Raw genomic sequence first — 23780 nt, forward strand, 5'->3', positions numbered from 1 at the left:
ACCTTATACCAATATTTGGGAGTTGAACTGTTATTCTCTCAATCTCTGGGAGTGATATTTCTCCTACATTTGGGCAAGACCTCAAGGTAACTGAGTCCAGCTGTTTTCAAATTGCTTAAGGAAAAAAAAAATCCCCTATTTTCCCAAGTGAGTTTTAATGCAGAATTCCCACAAAGAACATAGCCGCTCTAGGGAAACGTGAGGGGTAATTGTGCAGTACTCAACCTGCACCTGCCCACGCGAGGCACGAGTTTTATACCCAGGGCTCTCAGGAGCATCCCATTATGGATGTAGGCTGGCCCACACACAGCAAAGCCGTGAACTGAACTCAGGTCCTCTGGTTCAAACCCTGTCCTTCTCCAAAGCACCTTCTGATGCTAAATAATGATGTTTAGAGGACAAAGGCCCTGCTGCTTACGTATTTAAGTGACTTTCAGGGTCTGGCATTGGGTTGGGAGGCGAGGTGGTCAGTCCACACTTACGGAATGGCACAGAAACCTGCTGAATCCAGCACTGCCCAAGCTGATTTCCTGCTGCTTTCTTCTCTCCTCCCCCTTTCCTCCTTTCCTTCCTATCTTCCTATTTTTTCCCAATATTCCCTCTCTCCATCCCTCCGTCCTCCCTTCACTCTTTCACAAGGAACAGTGAGGTGAATTCCATCATCATGCAGTTTGTAGTCTAGGCGGGTTGATCTGAGTGCCCTGGACCATCATGCCTCAGGGAGAGGTGTAAGAGCCTACAGGTTATAGGAAAAGACTGCTAGCACCGGAATCCTGCCTCTTACCTGCAGTGTAATTTTCAGCAAGTCAATTAACATCTCTGTGCCTTAACTTCCCTACCCATAAAATGGGATGAGTCAGTGCTGCCAGATAAGGTCATCATGGTGATTACGTGGAGGTGAAAGTGGTTAGGACGGGGCCTGGTACCTGGTAAACTACAAATGTTAACTATTACGTGTGGCCTTGGACCTAAACTCAGCCTCGTTCGCTTCCTGATGAATTTCACGTTTCTCGTTCACTTTGCTTGCACAGTTCCTTTCTGCAGAGCTCTCCGAGTTTTACAACGTGCTTCCCCACACACCATCTCAGGTGAGCCAGACATAGATCCTCTGAGGCAGGGGGAAGACTTTATTATCCCTATTTTACAGAGGAGAAAAATCAAGGTTCAGAAAGTGTCAGTTTGTCTAAAAACAGCCGTGACCAAACTCAAGTTCCACCTGCCAGTCTTTGCCCCTTTTTAGCTGCACAACATGAGGATCTCTGGGGAGTGAAACCACCCACAGCTCTTTCCTGTGGGTCTCTGCCTTCCCTTCGCCCGTCCAAACTGCAGCACTGTGGTGCCACACTGGTGCCAGCTCCCGAACAGGCTAACCGGTATCCCTGAGACCCCAAAAAGAACCTGACCCATCATGGGGACCCATAGATATTTGGTTGGCTGTTGAATCCCCCTTTGGTAAGTGCAGTCTGGAATTAGCATCGCTGCCCCCATCCCAACAAACACTGAGCCTTGCAGTGGGGTGGGTCTTACTTCTCGTGGTGCTTTCAGAGCCCGCCACAGAGTAAGCTCTCAGCAAATGCTTGCTGAGTTGACTTACACCGAACCTGACCTCCTCTCTCTACTTACAGGGGATGGGTCTGATGTGTCCGCTTGGGTTTCTGCCTGGGCTCCAGAGTCGATGGTTCAGGGCTCCACAACCGGGGGCCATTTCCATTCCAGCCTATAAAATTCTAATCTTGATCCGTCACCACCCCCATGCCCTTGAGGAGCTAATCCTGCCTTTGGCATCACACACACTCAAAACGGGGCGCCCCAGCCAAGCACAGCTGCGTCTCTTTGCTGTTGCACACTGCTCAGAGCCTGCACAAGGCTCTTGACCATGAAGCCCACTGATGGTGTCAGCAAGACAATTCCAATCCTGTCACATACCTGCCCTGTGACCCAGGGCAAGTTAATTACACCTTTGCCTTATCGGTTCCCCCATCTATGAAACAAATCCAACTGGCATCCACTTTGTAGAGACAGTAGGAGAAGTAGATGGGTCCTCATCATTAGCAACACTTAGACCTATTGAGTTATCACATGGGCTAAGTAACTTACATGCAAAGTATCAGTTCCGGGTAAAAATAACAACAAGAAAAGAAGCTAACAAACCGCGTGTCTTCCGTGTACCAGACACTGCTCTCGCATTTGATGGGGTTAAAGCACTGAATCCTCCTGGCAGGTTGGCACTATTATTAGCCCCATTTGACACTTGAGAAAACTGAGGCTCAAGGCTGGTGCTGACCTCCCCAGGGTTACAGTGTAAGCAGCCGACAGAGCTGGGATGCGAACCCAGCCAGTCTGACTGTAGACTCTTTATACTTAGCCAGCTCTCCTGCCTGTTATAACAGCTGCTCAGTAAGAGGCTGTTATGGTTTTGTAATTAATTTTATTTGCCCTACATGTAAGATGGTCACGTCTAGCTCTATTTCTACTTAATTCATCCCGTAGTACCTAACCGCCAAAAACGATTCCCTCTGCCTGCAAAGACCCACAGCTCCCAATATTCACACCCTTGAATCTGGGCGGGGCTTTGGCCAGTAGAATACGGTGTCTAACTTCCGGAGCTAAGATGCAAAAAGTCCCACCGCTTCCTTCCAGTCCCGGGACGCTGTCGCGCTGCAAGCAGCCCAGGCCACATGGAGAGGGCACGTGTAGGCAGTCTGCTTGGCAGCCTCGGCCGAGCTCCCAGCTGCCAGCCAGCAGTCTGCCAGCCGTGGGCGTGAGTCATCCTGGACGCCCAGTCCAGTCGGCCCTCAGATGACCCCAGCCTCCGCCGCCTTGATGGACCCCCGGCTGTGCCCAGTCAACCTGCAAAATCATGATGGCTGATGAGAAAGTGTTCTTTTTGAGCCGCTGAATCTTGGGGTGAGTGTATTGGTGGCATTTGCCTTCCAGACCAGCGTCGAGTTTCCAGGATGCCTTAAAACTAGCTCCGATTATCGGCTCACCACTTAATTTTAGGGGGAGCCACCTCTTTGAAGTAACAATAAAATAATTAACACTTATTGACCTTGGGGATCTTATTAAACTCTCTGTGCCTCAATTCCTTTAGCGGTAAAGTAGGAATAGTAGGGTAGCAAAGGTACCTAGTTCGGAGGGTGGCAGTGAGGAAGAAATGAGCTAATTCATTATCGGGTGCTGAGAACAGTGCCTGGCCTTTAGAATACATGTATAAAGTGATAGCATCCTCTTTCTCCCCGTCTGCCTCCAGTCTTAACTGATTTAGGTGTTTTACCAGGTCTTTTGTATTTCAAAATCTTGGTCTTTGTACTTAACCTGAAGGCAAAGCGTTATTATCCCATCGCCAGGGAGGTGCGGGGACGTAGGGAGAGCCTCGTGGCTGGAATGCCACGGAGCCAGGATTTGGACCCAGTCTGCGTGCAACTAAAGCCCCGTGCTCTTTCCCTCCCCTACCCCGCCTCGACATCACCCCTCTGCAACACGTGTAAAAACCCCTCTGACACCTGTGGTAGCAAAGGCATCTGCTCAGTGGACTCATCTCCCCCGGAGCCTGGCACACACAGACCAACGCACAGCAATCGGCTCGTTTGCAAACTCCAGCTCGCTCAGTCCAGGTGGCTCAAGGTCCCCTGTGTTAGCACCTTTGTCTGACACTGCTCTGTGGCGGGGAGGTGCCCTGCCTGCTGGTGTGAGAAACACTCATTAGAAGCTCCGATTCGGATGTCAGGGAGCAGCTCACAGCCAGCAAGGAGGTTCAGCTCTCCTGGGAAGGCTTCAGAGGAATCCACCCAGAGCCGAGTTTCTGTGCCCTGCACCCCCCAGCCCCCGGCAGTCAATACTTGTTAAATGAACATAATTGACTGCCTTGCTAAGGTGGAGTGCTAGACATCCTCTCCAGATGAGTTAGAGCAGGGATGTTAGGATTCGGGCAAGTTTTCTCTCGCGGGAGGACAGAGGGCCACACTGGGAGGTCTTTCTTTGAAGGTCCTGGTGGTGGTGGGACGCTTCTAGCCTGGCGGCTTGCAAGGGAAGAGCAGCTCGTGGACAGATGTGGACATCTGCCCTCCCAACAGGGAAGCGACCTGCCAAAGGTCGCGAAGCTTGCCAATGGTGGGGCGGGATCGCAGTCTAGCCCCGTGATTCCATGCGGTGTTCTTCCCGTTGCCCATTTTTGCCCCTCTTTGCTACTGTCTTTTGTTGCGTTTAATTTAGTTTTGAGAGACACAGAGGCAGAGCATGAGCAGGGGAGGGGCAGAGAGAGAGAGGGAGGCAGAATCTGAAGTGGGCTCCAGGCTCTGAGCTGTCGGCATAGAACCTGAAGTGGGGCTCCAACTCATGAACCGCAAGATCATGACCTGAGCCGGTCAGACGCTTAACGGACTGAGCCACCCAGGCGCCCCTTTCCTTTCCTCTTTGTAATGCCCGTCTGGCTGCTCTCCTTCTGGAGCCCTCCTGAGCCTTCCTAGGCCTGGCAGGACTGATAGTGCTCTGTGACCTGCACCCTGGAAATTCTTCTCACCTTTAATAAATGTGTCCGACTTTGGACCTTCCATTTCATTCTCTGTGGGGACACCCGGCAAAACTGACAGATCGATCTGTTTAAAATCAGGTAATGGTTAAATGTTACCCTTTGCCACCAGATTTGCATCCAGTGTGGTGAATCCTGGGGGTGCAGGGTTTCTTCACCTATAGATCAAAAGCCACTTTTTCTGGGGTTCTGGGCTGAATGATATCTCCCCCACATTCGTATGTTCAAGCCCTCACCGTCGGTACCTCAGAATGTGACTCTATTTAGAGAAAGGGGCTTCGAAGAGGTAATTAACATTAGGTCATTGAGGTGGGACCCTAACCCAAAAGGACTGGTGTCCTTGTAAGAAGAGATTAGGACACAGAGACGCACAGCAGAAACACCACGGGAGGACACAGGCAGAAGGCGGCCACGTGTCACCAAGGAGAGGACTGAGAAGGAGCCAACCTTGCAGACCACCTCAACCTCAGACTCCCAGCCTCCAGAACTGTGAGAAGATCCATTTCTGTTGTCTAATGCACTCAGTCTGTGGTACTTTGCTATGGCAGCACTAACACGCTGATTTTAAGCACACACACACACACACACACACACACATATATATATATATATATACACACAGGGTTTTTCGTGATTGCTAACAGAGCCCCTCCTCTGAAAGACATCCTTCACAGCCCTGTGTACTGTGCTCCTTTCTGAATCCCTCACTGCATCCAATGTGGGTCACGTGACCAAAGCCTGATGGATCTAGATGGAATCTGGGCACTCGCTCGTGGTGGCAGCTTGGGCACCTGCTGCAGATGACAAGGAAGCCATTTTGTGACTGGACCCCTTTCTTTCGTTCCTGTACTCGCCGCACTGCAGCGAGGGAGCGACTGCCAGAGCAAATCCTATTTGGTCCACCAAGTAATGATCACAAACTAGCTGCCAAGCAATGGGTTCAGAGTTGGAAGGAATGGGAAACACACGGGTCAGCACGGCCAGGAGTAAAAGGAGGAGACTTCACAGTGGGGGGAGAAAGGGAAGATGGGTAGGGGTTTTAGAGTAATGGGGACCTAGACTAAAGAGCCTCTGTAGTGGCTGGTGCAATCAGGAAAGACTTCATGGAGGAGGAGGCATTTGATCTGAGTCTGAAAAAATGAAGAGGAAAACGAGTAAGTGCGTGGGGGTGGCTGGCATGAGAGAAATGCCTAGAAGTGTCACGGATCTTTAATCTTTGGGTGCCTGCCCAGGAGGGCGAGGAAGAACACGGTATTTAGCATCATAGCGCTGGGGGATCCTGTCTCTTCCTCTTACGGCAGGGCTTCCAGACCCCAGCATCACTGACTTTTTGGCGAAGGATAAACTCTTTGTTGTGGGGATTGCCCTGTGCAATAGCACCCCACACCCATTATGATACTCAAAAATGTCTTCAGACATTTCTAAATGCTCCCTGGGAACAAAATCACCTCCTCTTGGGAACCACTGATGTGCACTGTAGCTCTGGACCAAATACTGGGCCTCTCTGGGCTGGTTCTCTGCTCTGTGCAAAAAGGGTAGCACTCAGCTATACAGACACGTGGCTGACCGCAAATCTGGTAAGTGAATGTGACTTAGCCTTACTCTTTTAAAGAGTGGATCTCTTCTCTCTGAATAAAGTTGAGTGCAAAACCCCCAAATATGAAACAAATCAAGGTACAGCTGCGCTAGCCGAAGCAGGGTGCACAGCCCTCAAACCTGCCTTCTGCTGGATGGAGATGCCTTTGTGGAATCCACAGAGGCACCACTACAGAAACCACCGCACTCCCCCCCTGCCAGGGAGCAGCTCACACATGCCCTGGGAGAATGGAGTCTGAAAGGGCTGGATCTCAATCCTGGCTTCTTCCCCAGAAGTTTCAGAGGGAGCAAAGAAACCCTAAGATCTGTGAAGACCCAGGAACTTCTGTCTTGTCAGCCCAGAGGGAAGGAAGTGAGGCATCCAGGTGTTTAAGGAGGCTCTCACTCTCAGGTGAGGACCCTGCACTCACAAGACCCAGCCAGGGGGTGCCTCCTTAAATTTTCCTTTTGGGATGAGCACTGGGTGTTGTATGGAAACCAATTTGACAGTAAATTTCATATATTAAAAAATAAAAAAAAATAAAAAAATAAAAAAAAAATTTTCCTGGTCTGTGCCTTGTTTGTGTCGCTGACTCCAGGCCCTGATCAAAGGTCCTCAATATATAGCTGACGGATTAGTTAACCCAGTTTCTTCACCATTAAGATGGCGATGCTAAAATCTGCTTTGTTAAGTAATTTCTGTTTTTTTTTAATGTTTATTTATTTTTTAGACAGAGGAAGATGAAGCGTGAGCCGGGAGGGGAAAAGAGAGACAGGGAGACACAGAATCCGAAGCAGGTTTCAGGCTCTGAGCTGTCAGCACAGAGCCCGATGCAGGGCTCGAACTCACAAACCACAAGATCATGACCTGAGCGGAAGTCAGATGCTTAACCAACTGAACCACCCAGGTGCCCCAATCTGTCAAGTAACTTTTAAATTAAATAGATAATACCTTTCAAGCAACCAGAATAATGTCACATAGCAGTCAGGGCTATCGCGGGCTCCCTTCCACAGTCCGACGGATCAGACAGAACACAGAGGCTGAAAGTTCAGGGCATATTCAGGAAACAGTGAGAAATCCCAGGACAGCAGCAACCAGAAGCAGAGAAGCCAGAGACGATCCAGAAAATGGTTGGTCTGGACCACGCAAGGCCTGGCCTGCCACCAGCAGGTGCATCATCATCGGCATGGCATTTCCCCGGGCCACGGGGAACTTAAGCCAGAAACAGGTCTGAGCCTGCAGAGGCGGTGGGGGTGGGCTGGGGGGTTGCACTTACCTCTCTCTAGGCAGCTGGTGGTTGGGATTGTGGCGACAGCGGACACTGAGGCCGAAGAGCTTGCGGGCGGTGCGCTGGATCTTTTGCCTCTGGGCCTCGGTGGCGCTCTGCAGGAGCTTGTAACGGTTCTGCAGGTCCCAGTCGTTGCCCCAGTGCTGATGGATGCTCCCGATGGTCAGGAAGTGGTTGCTGGGCAGACGCTTCATAAACGATTTAAACTCATCTAGCGAGATACAGAGGCCAAGAGAGAAGGACTGAGCAAGGCTGCCCCCCCTTGGAGGCTGCCTGGAAGGCTCAGCCCCACCTACCAGTCAGGCAGGCCTTGCAGATAAAACTCACTCCTTTGAGGCCCCATGAACTCTGCACTAGCCTCTCGGCAGCTCCTGGGAGGCCGTGCAAGGGCCACTACACTTTCAGTGAAGGTTCTTTTACTTTGCTCCCACAGGAGGGAATCTGCATCCTGCATCCTTATTAGAAACGAGGCTGTCCAGGGGGCGCCTGGGTGGCTCAGTCCCTTAAGCATCAGACTCTTGATTTTGGCTCAGATCATGATCACAGGGTTCACGGATTCGAGCCCCACATTGGGCTCCAAGCTGGCAGTGTAGAGCCTGCTTTGGATTCTCTCTTTCTCTCTGCCCCTCCCCAGCTCATGCTCTCTCTCTCTCTCTCTCTCTTTCTCAAAATAAATAAATAAACTTAAAAAAAAAACAAACAAGGCTTCCCAAACTTCCGTCATCTGAATGCCAGCTTGATAATGATATTCACATATTTGTACTTATATTTACTTAGTATTTTCTTTGAATCAATTCAACCAAATTTTTATCCAATTCTGCATTAGAAAACCTCCATCCCATGCCTTCAGTAGAATGGGAGCTATAAAAATAAAGCTGTAAACGTATACAGTTATGAAAACAGTATTAACAAATCCTGGCCGGATAGTGTTGCCAGCTAAGTGATCAAACCCTGGGGCCTGCTCTCACTGTGAAGCACACAGGAAGGTAGCCAGCCATGGGGAGGTGCTAACGGCATATTAGCACCAACTGGAACGTTCTCTTTGAAGTCATCTGCAGGGTCGAGGGAGAGCTGAGATGGGTCAAGCTCCTTGCTACATGATCCAGTCCTACTGGAAGTTGTCTGTGTACCACCTCATGTCACATCCCATTTAGAGACACCCCACCTTAAGAGATGGGGGCAAATCTTGGGTCTCCCAGGTGAAGGTTTCTGCCTCAGTTTGGTTCTGTGTTTCAGAGTTTCCGTGTCTTCTGCAACTCGACACAACCTTAGAGATAATCTAGGTCAGCTTTCTTGTTCTACACAGAGGGAAAATGAAGCCCAGAGCAGGGAAATGATTTTCTGAAGGTAGAACAGCCAAGGAGTGACAAGAGGCAGGACTTGAATCTGAGCTATTCTTTTTTCAATATAATACTTACCTTTGTCATGCTCCCCAACTATCGGGAAAATAAAAGAATTAGGAGGTTGGTCATTTTGCGGGGGGAAAAATCCAAATGGTTGGGGATATATATATATATATATATATATATATATATGTATTTAAATGTAAATATATAAATATGTATAATATATGCATATTTATATGTATAATATAAATATAAATATATGTGCATATATATATGTATATATATATATTTGCAGCTTAGTACTTTTAGTTCGTGCTGCAAAAGCTATCAGGAAATTTCAGGTACATTAGGCATTCATTTTATTTTTAAAAATGCCTACGTAGCTTTCAGTAAGCACCATGCTCACTCTGAAACACCTCACCCATATAAGTGATTTTACAGCAAATCTACGAGGTGGGTACTTTCAGCGCCTTCTTTTATAGAAAGTAGGACACAAAGAAGTCAGTTATCTTGCCAAGGTCACACAGCCAGTAAATGGCAGAATTAGAACTCTAAACAGGCTCTGAATGTATGCTTTTACTCAGCATTATACACTTACTCTCAACACATAAAGAGGATCAGTATATTGGGGGAAAAAAGAAACTAACTAAATAAATGGTGCCAAAAATAGGAATCTCTGACCCCTACAGAACTCACAGTGCCTCCTTATTGCCAGTCAGACATTCAGGAGATCAAGTTGCATCTGGACCCCTGGGCAGCTGTATGACCATTATTCTTTTAACACCTCAGTTTTCCCATCTGTCAAACAGGTAACCTAGCACCTAATGCAAATCAGGAAAGAGTGACACAGCACTGTATCTGCCTGAATAGTCCTCGACATACAGAACACGCTCAGGGGATGGGCGGCTAGCATAGGACAACGCCAGCTGGTTTATTCAGGGAGTTGGCTGGAGGTAGGGGGCTGGCCCTAATGACCCTGTATGTTGGTTGCCCACAATACACAGCCTCCCCCAACCCCCAAGGAAGATATGCTGCTCTCCTGTAGAAAGCGCTGTTGACCTTGGAGAACATGACAGTCATTTCACTGAACCTGAACCTGGGTCAGTTAGGAACATAGAATTTAAACGTTAAAATGATTTAATTTTTTGACTGAAAGTGGAAGGGTTCCCTCCCAATAAAGGAGGTGAAGACCGCCATTCATGTGTGTAAACTAGGTTCTATGCGACCACCAGTGCTCCGACCATGAAGGAATCATTGGCTTTTCCCTTTTGGCCATGTCTTGAATCCCTCCAAGCTGCCTAGTTGCTGAGTCATGAAGGCCACTGCCTGAAACGAAGAGGAGGAAGATACACACGCACAAGCCACATCTACACGAAGGTATGGATGGATTTGTCTTAATGGGTAAAACCATTCCAGATGGATAAGTACAGGATATCTAGAGCAAATGTGTGCTCTTGTGGAGAGAAAGTGTGCCACGTAAATCATTTCTGCGGCCTATTCAGCTACTCAGCAGCATTTCAGCTTTCTGTGTTTCCTTCCCCACCCACCTACCCACCCACTGAAAGTGGTTTCTCTTCCTGGGGGATAGGATTCTATGCTAAAGATCCCTACTGCTTGTGCACATCGACTTCATGCCCCTCTGTTTTTTTAGCCATCAGTGGAATCTCCTTGCAAAAGCATGTTATCAAATGCTTCTTTTGTTTGAGGCCAAATAATTGTCGTAACACATTTCCATCATGAACCTCTCTGCTATGAGTTCCTGGGATTTTAAATGGACTGGCGGGTGCGGGTCCATAGGGCAGCCACAGCTCCGTTCGAGCTGCACGAGAGCAGAATCACTCATGCATTATGTGCTCCCAAAGCTGGTTCAGGGGCTTAGAGTTCATGGAAACCAATGGTTTTCAAATACAGCTCAGTAGGGCTCAGCTTTTACCTGTGGTACACAGTGGCTCCAAGGTACGATTTTGTTCGATCAAAGGGTTTCTCGGCTAAAAATTTAAATAAATTCAACTATTAAAACCACAAACATGTCCTCTCATATATCAGATGAGGGAACTGAAGCCTCGGGGGTAAAGGAGCATTAACACAAAAAGCTGCTACAAGCACGGGGTTTGGAATCAGGGATTCCGTTCCCAACCCTGTCATTTACTAACTATGTAACCCTGGGGAAGACACTGGGTCTTGGTGCCCCCCACACCCCCCCCCCAGGATACAGGAATATCACTACTCATTGTAATGCAGTTTCTGTCATAAATTTAAGAAATATTGAGCTGTTCTAAAAACCAGTAATGCTCTCTGCATATGTCCATTTATTTGACAGGTATCTGAACGCATAGTAGATGCCAACTGTTTACTTGGCATCTCTTCTTGGAAATCTCAAGGATGCCCAAGCTTTTCATGCTCAGCGCTGCATACACAGTCTCTGTTTCCGAACCACCCAGGGTGTTCTAGCTCAGTGAATGGTACCAGCCTCCATCAAATTGTCTACCAAACATACCTAAAAAAAGCTCTCGAATCTCAACACCCTTCTCTTCGACCACGTACAGCCCGTGTAACACCAAGCCCTGCTAATTTGCCCTTCTAAACACCTCAGTGCCTCTGCACCTTCCCCACTTTTTCCACCTGTCCCACCACGCTAACCATGTCTCCGTCCTCTCCCTCCGAGGCACCTTGTGATGGCCTCCCGTTCTCTGACATGCACTCACCCACTGACTTCTGCATCAAAGTGTGATGTTCTTCCCCAAGGTGCCTCTCCTGACCTCCCTGACCCTCCTGACCTCCTCAACCTCCCCCTGCATGGATTTGCTCTCAGTAGCCTCTCCTTCACATGATTAAAATGTCATACGATTCATGGCTGGCTTTCACATCAACTAGAAACTCCAGAAAGGCAGAGATCCAACTCTGTACCTCACCCACTGTATGGCCCTGGGTGGCTGACTTTCCTCCCCTGAAATTCATGACCACGCATCTCCTTAACCATGAAAAGTGGGAAACAGCCACGTACCTGAAAAGTCGCTTTAGCTTTGACAATCTGTGAATTGTTTGGATATCTCTATCCGTATCATTATCTATATACATGTACATGGATAAAAATACATACACATATACATATTTAGACATACATACGTGGTTGTTTATCGAGAGATATAGGCGCGCGCACGCGCACACACACACGCGCTCGCACACATAGACTCGGGAATCAATACAAGTACCTTTGACTCTCCATTCTCCAGAGGCTTCTATGTGCTAGGTGGCATTACTCTCTCTGTCTTCTGGGTACAATGCACACAATACATCTTAGGACCACAAACTCAATCACGCGATTCATTATTCCATTCAATGGAGACTGAGTACCTACTCCATGACAGCTCCTAGACCTGGCTCTGGTCCCTCCCACGTGAAAGAGCTGGCGTCACTGAACAGTCCCTCACAGTGGTCCTAATTCTGGCTAGACAGTTTTCTTTTCTAGGCTTGGCTCAGGGCCACGGATGTAGTACGACCACGTTAGGCTCTCTACCTGAATTCTCCAGGTCCTTATAAGCTTCGGCCCAAGACTTGGCCATGTTGGCCAGCGTGTACTCCATGATCTGGATGTCGGTGATGGGGCAGTTGCACTGTGGGAACTCCTCTGCACACTGACATCTACACTGGCTGTTCTGGCACACATACTCTCCCTCACCATTGCACATGATGTAGCTCAAGGCCGACTGGACAAACTTCTCTTGCAGATACTGAGGGAAGATTATCTGAAGACCTGTTCAAGAACAGCAAGAAGGGGGAAAAAAAGAAAGGTTAAAAAAGGTGTTTCATTAACAGGTTTGAAAGGTGAAACATAGGAATCTGAAGCTGTTAGCTTTCTCCCTGTGTACTGTAACCCAAATATTTCTGGGCCCGCCTAGATCCACACAGGGTCCGGTTGGTGAGGCCTCCAGCTACACTGTGTGTACTTAAACTTCTCAAGTCATGACCTCGGCCACCTCTGAAAGGCACACTCTAGTCCGTTACATTAGGACTGAGGCCACAGCCAGATCTGGTATATACCTTTTCCATTGTGGGAGAAAACCCTTCTTGAAAGCACAAGATTATTGTTTATTTTTTCTTGTTTCCTTCATTTCTTTTGTTCTCCTTTTCTCAAATATTGATGGACTCTATTTACGAAGCCCAAGTCCTGAGCTAGGCACTGAGTCTATAGAGATGAAAAAGACAAGATCCTTGCCCTTGAGGAGTTTACAGCGTAATCAGCAGGGATAGACACAGACACACATCATCATAACACAGCTTTCTGGGCCTGGAGCAGAGATGGTCCAGACGAGGCAACTGGACAGAGAGGACTGCAAATAACCTTGCCAGGGCAGCAGGGAAACCTTTATAGAGGAGATGGCGTTTGGGCTTCTTGGAAGGTAAATAAGAGATCACCATGTAAAAAAAAAAGGAACAGGAAGCACATTCTAAAGAGGGTAGCAGCAAGAATAAAGATGTATATGTCTGGGAGTTGCTGGTGAAAAAACGAATTTGGATGGGTGGGGTGCAGTGCTGTCGGGGAACAGGTGTCAGAGGTGAGTGGAGGCCAAAGTGCACAGGGCTTTCTTGTATGCTAAGGGATTTGGACTTTATCCTGTGGATAATGGGATACTTTGGTAAATTTCAAGGATACGAGTGATAAAGGAGAGTGGTATAATTTCATAAGACCAGGGCATCATAAAAATAATATCAGTGCAGAATCCCATCAGAGAGGATTAATTTTTTTTTTTCTTCCTAGCTGTAAACACAAAGAAGCAAAGGCCCATGGAGGAGAAGTGACTAGTCCAAGGCTATAGGATGAACACTCTGGACCACACCTCATAATCTTGTCTCTATATCTGAGTAATCAAAGTCTTAATCTGGACAGCCAAGGATGGAGAAGGATCTATCTGGGCACATGCACTACTCATGTACCTCTGAGATGTCATCATAGCAGGCTATTGACTAGGGTGCCCAAAAAGAAGGACAACTCTGGGCTAAATTAATTCACGAAAGACATCTCTCCCCACCTCGTCTAGTGCCGCGGACAGTTTCAGCTACCAGTGCATATAGGGGTAATGGTTTAATGACCCATTGTGTGAAAAATAACTGTGTTCTTTGGATTAAATGTTTTTCTTATTCATGTTTTAGGGACACACCCTCATCCTACTCATCAGGGGCTTGCTGAATCAGCTCGGCATGTCTCTCATTGTACTTCACAGTTGTGTTTCTAGAATTTTATCTTTCCCTCTCTCACTTTCAATTTTTTAAAAAAAGGAAGCCCCATCATTTCAACCTGTCTTCATCTGGCAGCTAAAAACAACTGTGTTCAGAGAGGCATTGTGGGGTGGGGCGGGGGGCACCTGGGTGGCTCAGTCGGTTAAGCATCCGACTTCGGCTCAGGTCATGATCTCACGGTTCAGGAGTTCAAGCCCCGCGTCAGTCTCCGTGCTGACAGCTCGGAGCCTGGAGCCTGCTTTGGATTCTGTGTCTCCCTCTCTCTCTCTCTCTGCCCCTCCTCCAGGAGTGCTCTCTCTCTTTCTCTCTCTCTCAAAAATAAATATTGAAAATATTTTTAAAAAGGCATTGTGGGAAAGAGGATGATGTGTTCGGCACACCTCACTGCAGGGATGCAGAAGGTAGTTAAAAGCTGGGCATCGCTAGTCAGGCTTCTCTACTTACTACCTAGACATCTCAGGTAAGTCACTCAAGCTCTCTAAGCCTCTGCTTTTTCTTTTGTAAAACAGAGGTGCTTTTAGGTTGTTGAGAGGGCTAAGTGAAGGAATCCTTGCAAATCGTCACGACAGTTCCTGGGCACACGGCAAGCATCCAGTAAATGCTATTCGTTCCCATTTCTGACGTTGATGATGACGGCGATGCTGTGATGATGAAATCCCTCCTGTGATTGACGTTTTTTAAAGTTTCAACAGAACCTTCAGGATACATGAACGATAGCTGTGGGCAATCAGAAGAAAATCCTCAGCAGGCAGTCTGGAGTTATTTGTAGAGGAGGGTTTAGAATTCTGTGCCTGTTGAAGCAGCATGGTGGGGGGTGGGGGGTGGGGAGACGGCTATTCTAGAAGGTGGATCCATATCAGTATGGGTGAAAGGGGTTCTAACAGACAGATGGAGCTACAGGGCTTGGGCACCGGCCAGCTGCGAGAATGGGTGAACTCCACACCAACGAGCAAGGGGTCTGCACGAGTTTGAGTGATTGCTGGGAAGGGCTCGCAGCATAGGAGCAGGATACAAACACCAAACGATGGGGCCAATCACTAGAGTGAGTCCCTGCTCAACTAAGTCTACAATTCTTTCAGAGCATGCATTCCTGAGTCATTTTATCTGTATCAGGGTTTTTCGCTTCCAAAGCAAAATTTATTTTTAGCTGATCCCAATCCCCTATAGGCATCTGAGTATACGGATTGGGGTTAAGTTTCTGTTGGAACTCTATAGACTATACTCTCAGTCCTATTTTTCTAGCTTGCTCATCATTTTCTTTCTCCCTTTTGTAGGGGATAAAATATTCTATTCTTGGTCCCAGCCCAAAAGGAATTTGGGGAGAGCATTTTTAGAAAATTGCGTCAAATCATTTCTCCGTTTGGCAAGGATACAAAAGGCAGTATTACCTACCCCGTTTAATGCAACTGAAAACAGATGAAGTTTTGGGTTGGGGGGTTTCTGGGAGCAGCTGAAACACAAAACTGATTGCTCTTTAAAAATGGAAACTCAGATCATGCCGAGCTGTCTCTGAGGCAGAATCTCCTGGGCAATTTTGAAAGAGAATAATGAAGACATAGCAATTAAAAAGCACTTTTCTGCAAAATGTCATTACTGTTTAAAGTTACATAACCATTTCTACGGCAGCGGAGGTTCACACAGCAGTCACCGCCGCAGTCGTCTCCTGATGACCTGTGTCCAACAAAGAGGCCCATTGCTGACCTCCTAGGTTGGCGCCTGAGTACCACCGGCTTCAATGGGAGTCATAAATAACTTGGAGGGAGATTTGGCCTGTGGAACCACTGTTTGAAAGATATACAGCTGCCGGCTGCGGTGGAATATTCTGGCCCCACAGTTCCCAAAGACACACAGAGAAATAGAGAGAGAGAGAGACAAGCTGAGAAAATCAGAGACAGAGAGAGGTCACCATTATGGGCGAGCATGTAAATTTTGCCTCAAAACACCCAAGAAGGCGATGGCTGAGAGTTTCACTTGCACACCCAGTGACTCGTGCTGAACATATGGGATATCTCCCCCAATCTCATTATACTTTTTTTTTTTTTTTTTTTTTTTACAAAAAATCTTGTTATACTTTAAAATGGAATGTGTCACTGTTCCGCGAAGTGAGTGGGCAATGTAGATATGGGAACATCCACATCATCTTCTTTCTCTTTTCCTAATTTTTGCCCTGTCTCCCTTAGTCCTCCTCCCACCTCACCTTCAAGGCAGACATCTCAGGATATTTCTTGTGTTTTACATCCAGTCTTTGTGTGTGGAGGAAGGATTTCTCCTCTGTGTCACACAATAGCCTATCTCTATTTCCTCGCTTCCTCTCTCCTTATTTCTTAATATTCTATTCCTTTGTTTTTTTTTGAAATACACCAGGCATCCTTCTCTTTCCTGGTCCTTCCCTTGTGCTGGTCTTGTTCTCCCTAGAGTCTTTGCAAGTGTACCTCCCAGGGCCAAGAATATTCTTTTCCCAGATCTCTGCATGGCTCCCTTGTCCTGCAATCCAGACCTTCCCAGATGACCCATATTAAAAAAGCCTCTTCTAGTTTCATCATAGAATTAGCTACTGACAGAAATCATCTTATGCATGTGTTTTCATATTTGTTTTCATCTTCCCCATTAGGGAGTGGGCTTCCGGGGGACAGGAGCCCTGTCTGTCCACTATAGATCCCCCAGAGTATAAATTAAGGCCAAGGCCAGTATAGGTTTTCATTCAACAACCATTCTCTTTTTCACCCCAACTGAAAAACAAAAAACAAAAAAACAAAAAACAAAACAAAACATTGGTCTCTAAAAACTCTGAGGATATTGGAATTGGCCCTAAGTTGGCCTAAAGCCCCACAACCAAACTAACAAACTCGAGATTCAAATCCCAGAATTCTGAGTTCCAAAACCCTTACGGGCCCTCCCAGCTCTCTGGCATGAAAGACTGAAAACTGAGACAAACTCCTGCCTCAGTGTTCTCAAGGTGGCCCTGGCCCAGGGTGGCCTCTGCAGGTGTCTTAGCCTCTCTCTGAAATTCCGGCTACTTGCCTGTGAAGCTCCAATCCCAGAGCTGTTGGGAAGAATAAATAAATGGGAAAGGCATAAAGGGCACCCAGCAAGAGCCTGGGTGCTATGGGCTGAATGTTTGTGACCACCCCCACCCTCTCCCCCCTCTCCCCTGCCCAGTTCACATGTCGCAGCCCTAACTCCCAGAGTTGTGGTATCGAGATGGGGCCTTGGCTGGTCATTGGGTTTACATCGGGTCACAAAAGTGGGGCCTCCGTGGTACGATTAATGGACTTGTAAGAAGAGTACGAGACAGGAAAGCTGTCTCTCTCCCTCTCCCTCCATGAGCACACACTAAGGAAAAGCCACGTGCACACGCAGTGAGAACACGGCTGTCCACAAGCCAGACACCGAATGGGCCGGCATCGTGGTCTTTGACTTCCAGCCTCCAGAACTGTAGAAACGAAGGCCTCTCACTTCAGCGATCCAGTTTTTTCATTTTGTTATAGCAGCCCGAGCAGATGGTTAGCATAATTAAGTGTTCAATAAATGGTAGGTCCCCCCATTTATACCACATCAGAACATAATCCAGGGCGCCTAGAAGGCGCAGTCGGTTAAGCGTCCGACTTCAGCCAGGTCACGATCTCGCGGTCCGTGAGTTCGAGCCCCGCGTCAGGCTCTGGGCTGATGGCTCGGAGCCTGGAGCCTGTTTCCGATTCTGTGTCTCCCTCTCTCTCTGCCCCTCCCCCGTTCATGCTCTGTCTCTCTCTCTGTCCCAAAAATAAATAAAAAACGTTGAAAAAAAAAAAATTAAAAAAAAAAAAAAAAAAAAAAAAAAGAACATAATCCACTCCCTGAACCAAACTTGAGTCGTTCTTGGAAACATCCTCCTGAGTAGCCCCCTTTGGACCAGTAGGAGACATGTCCAGAGTGCATCATCTCTTAATACCATTACAGGAATTACCACGGGTCTCCATTTTTCATCCTTCCATTTGGTTATACTTCAGCGAATCTTCCTCCCTTTCATCTTTCCTTCTTTTCTTCTCTCCTCTGTCTTCTTTCAACACGTAGGCCCTCCCGTGTGCCAGTAACTGCGCCATGGGCACTGGGGTGAAGAAAGCAGGCATTCCCTGCCCTCATGGACCTCACGGCTTAGTGAAAGAAGCACACATGCAAACAAGCTGCTTGGATGCACGGAGACCAGGGCTCTACCCAAAGCACGAGGTTGCTCAGGGACCACAAAGGAAAACACCTAACCCCAGGCTGGATCAGGGGCAGTCACAGACACTCTCCTGCAGAAAGTGGCTTTTGGGCTGGGACCTAATGGACTCACAGGAATTAGAGGACGAGGAGTCCACAAGAAGAGCAGTTTAGAAAGTGGGAACAGCGGGGAGTGGAGTAGAAGAAACAAGAAGAAAGTGGGAACAGCATGTACAAAGGACTCAAGCAACAGAACTCCTTCCAACTAAGAACCTACCTGACCATCACCCTCCTTTCTGAATAAGGTTCACCTTTTTTTGTTTTTGTGTTTGTTTCCAGGTTCCCTAGAGAGGAGATGAAAGCTTTCTCACTGCCTCAGAGAAGATCAAGACTCCTAAGGGAAGAATGACAGCGGGCAGAGATCTGCCAGCTTATTAGAGGAACAGCATTGTTTACAGCAACAGAGGTCAAGGATCCTTGTCCATTACAGACCAAGAGTTTAGCTGGGAGTCAGAAAAAGCAAAGAGGGCTCACTGCATTGTTGATTTTCAACCACTGGGGAGCACTAAAGTAACAGAAGAACTTTCTGGGGACCCCTACATTGAATTCCTTGGTACCTTCAATGACACGGTCAGTACAGCTGTCTGAAGCAGACACCTGGTCCAGGTGACGGCTCGGTGAGCTAGAGAAAAGAGGACCCAATCAACAAAAGCTGAAAGTACTTCTAAGATCTGCCGAGGGTAGTCCAGCCTTCATCTCTGACCCTGATCTGCTCTTTTTTGCTGTTAGGAACTCTGAGCCTCCTTCTCTTCTTTCAACAAGTAGTACGTGGGGATTTGTTGGAGGAGATGCTTCCATTTTCCAAGGACACCAAGGGGCTACTTGGAGATTCAAAACTAAAGCATAAAATCCAAGTACAAGAGACAAAGGCCCGAACCGATGATTGAAACGTAAAAAGCAGCATCACGTCTGGAACATAGTAGGTGTTTAATAAATATATCTTACATTTTGAAGAAGCCAGTCATCTATTATGAACATGAAAGAAAATGACTCTGGAGACAATAATTAGGGAAGACTTCGTGATGTGTGTGGGATGTGGGTAGATCTTGAAACAGAAGCATGGTTTTTAATAGATACAGAGGGAGCCCCAGCATTCCCTGCAGAGGGTGTACCTTGAGCAAAGACGAGTCAGTGTGTGAATACCTTGTATCAATCAAAGTCTTGTTCAAGGCAAGGACCATATATCTTTCTGGTTTTGCTTGTTTGTTTGCTTGCTTGTCTTTTGGATGAACTTTGTTTTACCTTATCGTAATTACCTAAAATAGTAGTAGTTTTGATGGATGTACTCTTTTCTGACCTAGTTCATTACGTATTAAATTCACTTTTTTTTTTTTTGTGCTAAGAGGAAAAGGGAAAAAAAATACAAGAAGTCTATTTTGGTTGAGTGGCAATATTGTTCTCTCCTGTGCTTGCATCAGAATGTGGCCCCCTGTTGATATCTCTGAGCGCTACAGAAGGCTGGCTGTTGCCTGGTACCCGCTAAGTTCTGCTTGTCAAATTCTGTCCATTTCCGAAAAGCACGGGTTGGGGAGAACAAGAAGGGCACCTTTCGCAGAAAGTCAGCCTGATCCCCTTCCTTGTGAAAGCCCAGGGATCTCAGACTGGCAGATAAAGGACTTTATGGCTCCAACAGCCATTCTGAACTCCAGTGTAATGAAGGCATGCAGGTCAATTACCCATCTGTTTGTGTTTCTATTGCTGTGAATTACAGTATCCATCGCTGACAGCTCATTGGAGTGGAATGAAAATAAGACGATAATTCACCGGGTGAAACCGTGCAGAAAGGGCGAAAAGGCTATGATCTCATTCAGAAGTTCAGCCCTGTCTCCGTGATGGGTCATTTGCACTGGGAGAAATGAAGAAAGGCAGCTACCTGGGGGGAAAGTGGGTGGGTTCTGGCGCCCCCTTCTGGACAGAGTAACCTTTGTGTTCCCAAGGATCATCATCCATTCTGCGGGATCTTAAGGAATAGACTTGGAACCCTTAGATGCAAGATTGGGGTAAATGAAGTTCAGCACAATAAAAGCAAAACCTTTTTACCATCAGGAGTTTTGAGGGATGAAACAGGTTGCCTTAGTAGGTAGAAGACTCCTCATCATCGGAAGCATACAAGCACAATTTAAAGAACCCAGGGCCCAAATGGCATGTGGTTATCACTAACCCATATTCAGTTCTCCTCCCTTTGCGGTGTCCTCTCTTTGAAAAAATTACACACACCCCACCCTCCACACTCAGATGGGTTCACGTGACACACTTTGGCCGATGAAATGTGAGCGCAGGTGAGGGGTACAACTTTCCAAAGCAGAGCTATAAGAACCAACATGTGGGCTCATCGGTTTCTCTGTCCCACCACCACGGAAAACAGCCATCTTCCACATAGAGGCCACCGGAGGAACAGAATCACAATTGACTTGCGACCATGATGCAGCGTAAGCAAGAAATGAGCCTTTTCTCTTGCCAGCCACTGAGATTCAGGGATTGTTCGTTAGCACAACACAACCAAGCCTACACAGGAGTTGGCAAACTATGGCCCATGGGCCAAATTGACCTGCAGCTTATTTTTGTAATTAATTTTATTGGAACACAGCCACACAGATTCGTTTCAGTACTGTCTATAGCTGCCTTCACATTACAATGGAAGAGCTGAGTGGTAAGAACAGAGACAACAAAGCCTAAAACATTTACCATCTGGCTCTTTGCAGAGAAAGTTTGCTACCTCCCCTGCTAGCTGACCATTAAGGTCCCTCCAATCTTGATTTTCTATGCATCTACTCTGTGCTGTTGTTCATTCACTTATTTTTATTTACTTTTTAAAATGTTTATTTATTTATTTTGAGAGAGAGAGAGAGAGAGAGAGAGGGAGGAGCAGAAAAAAAAAAAAATCCCAAGTAGGCTTCAACAGTCAGTGCCGAGCCTGACGTGGGGCTTAAACCCACGAAACGCAAGATCATAACCTGAGCCCAAATCAAGAGTTGGACGCTTAACCAACGGAACCACCCAGGTGCCCCATTAAATGACAATTTGAACTTTGAAAAAGCAAATATGGTCAGACTAAGCTATGAAATCACTAAGGATAAGGAGGCCAACATATATTTTAAATTCAATTTCCCAGGGGCGCCTGGGTGGGTCCGTCGGTTGAGTGTACGACTTCGGCTCAGGTCATGATCTCTTGGTTTGTGAGTTTGAGCCCCGCATCGGGCTCTGTGCTGACAGCTCAGAGCCTGGAGCCTGCTTCAGATTCTGTCTCCCTCTTTCTCTGCCCCTCGCCTGCTCACATTCTGTCTCTCTCTCAAAAACAAATAAACATTAAAAAAAAACTAAATTCAATTGCCTAAAATTTCAACATGAAGATACCCTTACAGAGGGTGTTAAGAAGAGGTTGATTCTATTTAATTATAAGCTTCTTCACAGAATTCATGATAAAAACCCAAACCTGACACCTATCATACCCTGTGCTACCAGATCCCCAGATCAGTTGATGTGTCCAAATCTTCTCTATTTCCCTTTTCTTGCTACAGCCTGCCACACCACAGCCACTGGCCCTCAAATGTAGAAAGTCCCCCCCTGTTCAGATTTTGCCTCCAGCACTTAGTAACCACAGGACCTTGGGAAGTTAAGATCAAGAGGCTTAACTTCTCTGATTCTCAATTTCTCCATGAGAGCTTCCATTGTGGGGGTGCATGTAAAAATCAAATAAACCATTTTGTATCTTGTGGTGGTATCTTGATTACAGGACGGATATTTCAAACTCATAGAACTCTTCACCTCGAAAGGGTGAACTTCTCTGTATGTAAATTAGACCTCAACGGTCTGGAGAAGAAAATCAATCAGATCACACACGCGAACCTCTTGGTACAGGACAGTTGCTCGACTAACGTCATTTCTTGTCCTCCCCCTGTTTTCTACTGCTTTCCCTGGAGGCCTTTGGCAATCTCAGACACCCCCTCTGTCGGTACCCAGAAACACCTTGCACACTTCTCAAATTTTAATAGAACACCTATCACACCATATTATGTGCTTGTGTTCATGCTCCTCCTGGTCTGTGATCTCCTTGAATGCCAGAGGCAATGCCTCGTTCGTGTTCCATCTCCCTGTCAGCTATAACACATTAGTAGGTTCCCAGTGTGTTTGAATGAAGCTGAGTTTAGACAGAACATGTTTCAGGGAAGACCGTGGTTTTCTTCTGCCCTGTGCTTGGCATGCTCCTCCTCTCTACAGCCCTCCTTCCTGAGCAGGCCCTGTGTCACCTCCCCCAACATCAGAGCTTGAAATCTCGAGCTACTTCAACTTTGACGCAGTAGTGACAAGAACAGGTGTTCAGAAACATCTGAGTAAAAAAAAAAAACAACACAGAGACAAAACAAAAAAACAAAAAAAAACCCAAAAAACAAAAAACAGAACAACAACAAAAAAAAAAACAAAAAAACATCCTAAGAGAAGAATGCTGCTGAAGGTGTTTCTTTTTAACACATACGTTGTTTCGGATCCATTGGTACAAATTATGATTCTTGAGAACTATAACTGTTTCCTATATTTCTTGGCATTCTTTCCAAGATACCAAGCAAGATCACAGTAGGTGTGCAAACATAAAACTGCTCAGTCCAGCAACTATTAGTGAAGTCTGTCCACCCGCCAACTTACTGAGCCAGGTGCTATCCTAGATGCTAGATGTGGAAAATGAATAAAGCACAATTTTCTGATCTCGGGAGCTCCAGTTGGGTGAGAGAACCAGATTCATGAAGATAAAATTATAACAACACACACATGCAAATGTATGCAAGATTCAGTAGGAGAAAAAAGAAGAAACTTCAACTTTTATCAGAGTAAAAGTGTCCAGAAGAGTTATTTTGGACAAGACTGAACCGAAATGGTATGAACAGTCAAGCATTTTCCAAGTTGTATGCTGCAGAGCCTTAGATCTGCAAGTGTAACCAGGATAAAATATATTCAGGAAACTCCATATTTAATCTACCTCTTGAGACTCATAATGTATATTAGCATAGTTAAGGCACTGAGAAGTCCTGCAGTAAATAAGTGCGGTTTATGCTAGTTAATACTGATGTTTCAGTATTATTGAGCTTTTTTAAGTTACTGCATGGTAACAAATAACCTCAAAATCACAGCAGCTTATAACCACAAAGGTTTATTTCTTGCTCTGTTTCATGTTGGCTGGGCTTTGGCTCTGCTCCAGACGTCTTCTTCATTTTGGATCCAGACTTGAAGGAGCAGCTTTGCTCAGGGGTACGCCATTATCATGACAGAAGGAAAAGAGCAAAAGCCAAGCCAGACAATGTCTCCTCATGCTAAGGCGGGGCATGGGTTATGTCCTCCCACATTCTATTGGCAAAAGCGAATCACATGGCCAAGTGCAATGCCAACTAGCCGGGAAGTATACATCTCCCACAGGACAGCATCGCCAGTCACACGGGGACGCACTGGTGTATATAATCCTTTTAGGGGAGGGAACAATGGGATAGATTAACTTGTTTTTGCATCAAACCTTTTCTTAAAAAAAATTCAATTACCATATGATCCAGTGATTCCATTGTTAAGGTATACAGC

General features: G+C 46.6%; 1 protein-coding gene across 1 annotated transcript in view; it reads right to left on the reverse strand.

Moving 5' to 3' along the window:
• BRINP1 (BMP/retinoic acid inducible neural specific 1) overlaps positions 1 to 23780 on the reverse strand; it is a 173879-nt gene that overhangs the window by 19791 nt on the left and 130308 nt on the right. The window contains exons 6-7 of the mRNA XM_060608861.3: positions 12259 to 12495; positions 7384 to 7606 (exon numbers count right to left, since the gene is read on the reverse strand). Of these exons, the coding sequence (XP_060464844.1) occupies positions 7384 to 7606; positions 12259 to 12495 (460 nt within the window). The remainder of the gene's footprint in view (positions 1 to 7383; positions 7607 to 12258; positions 12496 to 23780) is intronic.

The sequence above is a fragment of the Panthera onca genome, chromosome D4, assembly GCF_046562875.1.
Source record: "Panthera onca isolate mPanOnc1 chromosome D4, mPanOnc1 haplotype 2, whole genome shotgun sequence".
NCBI lineage: Eukaryota > Metazoa > Chordata > Mammalia > Carnivora > Felidae > Panthera > Panthera onca.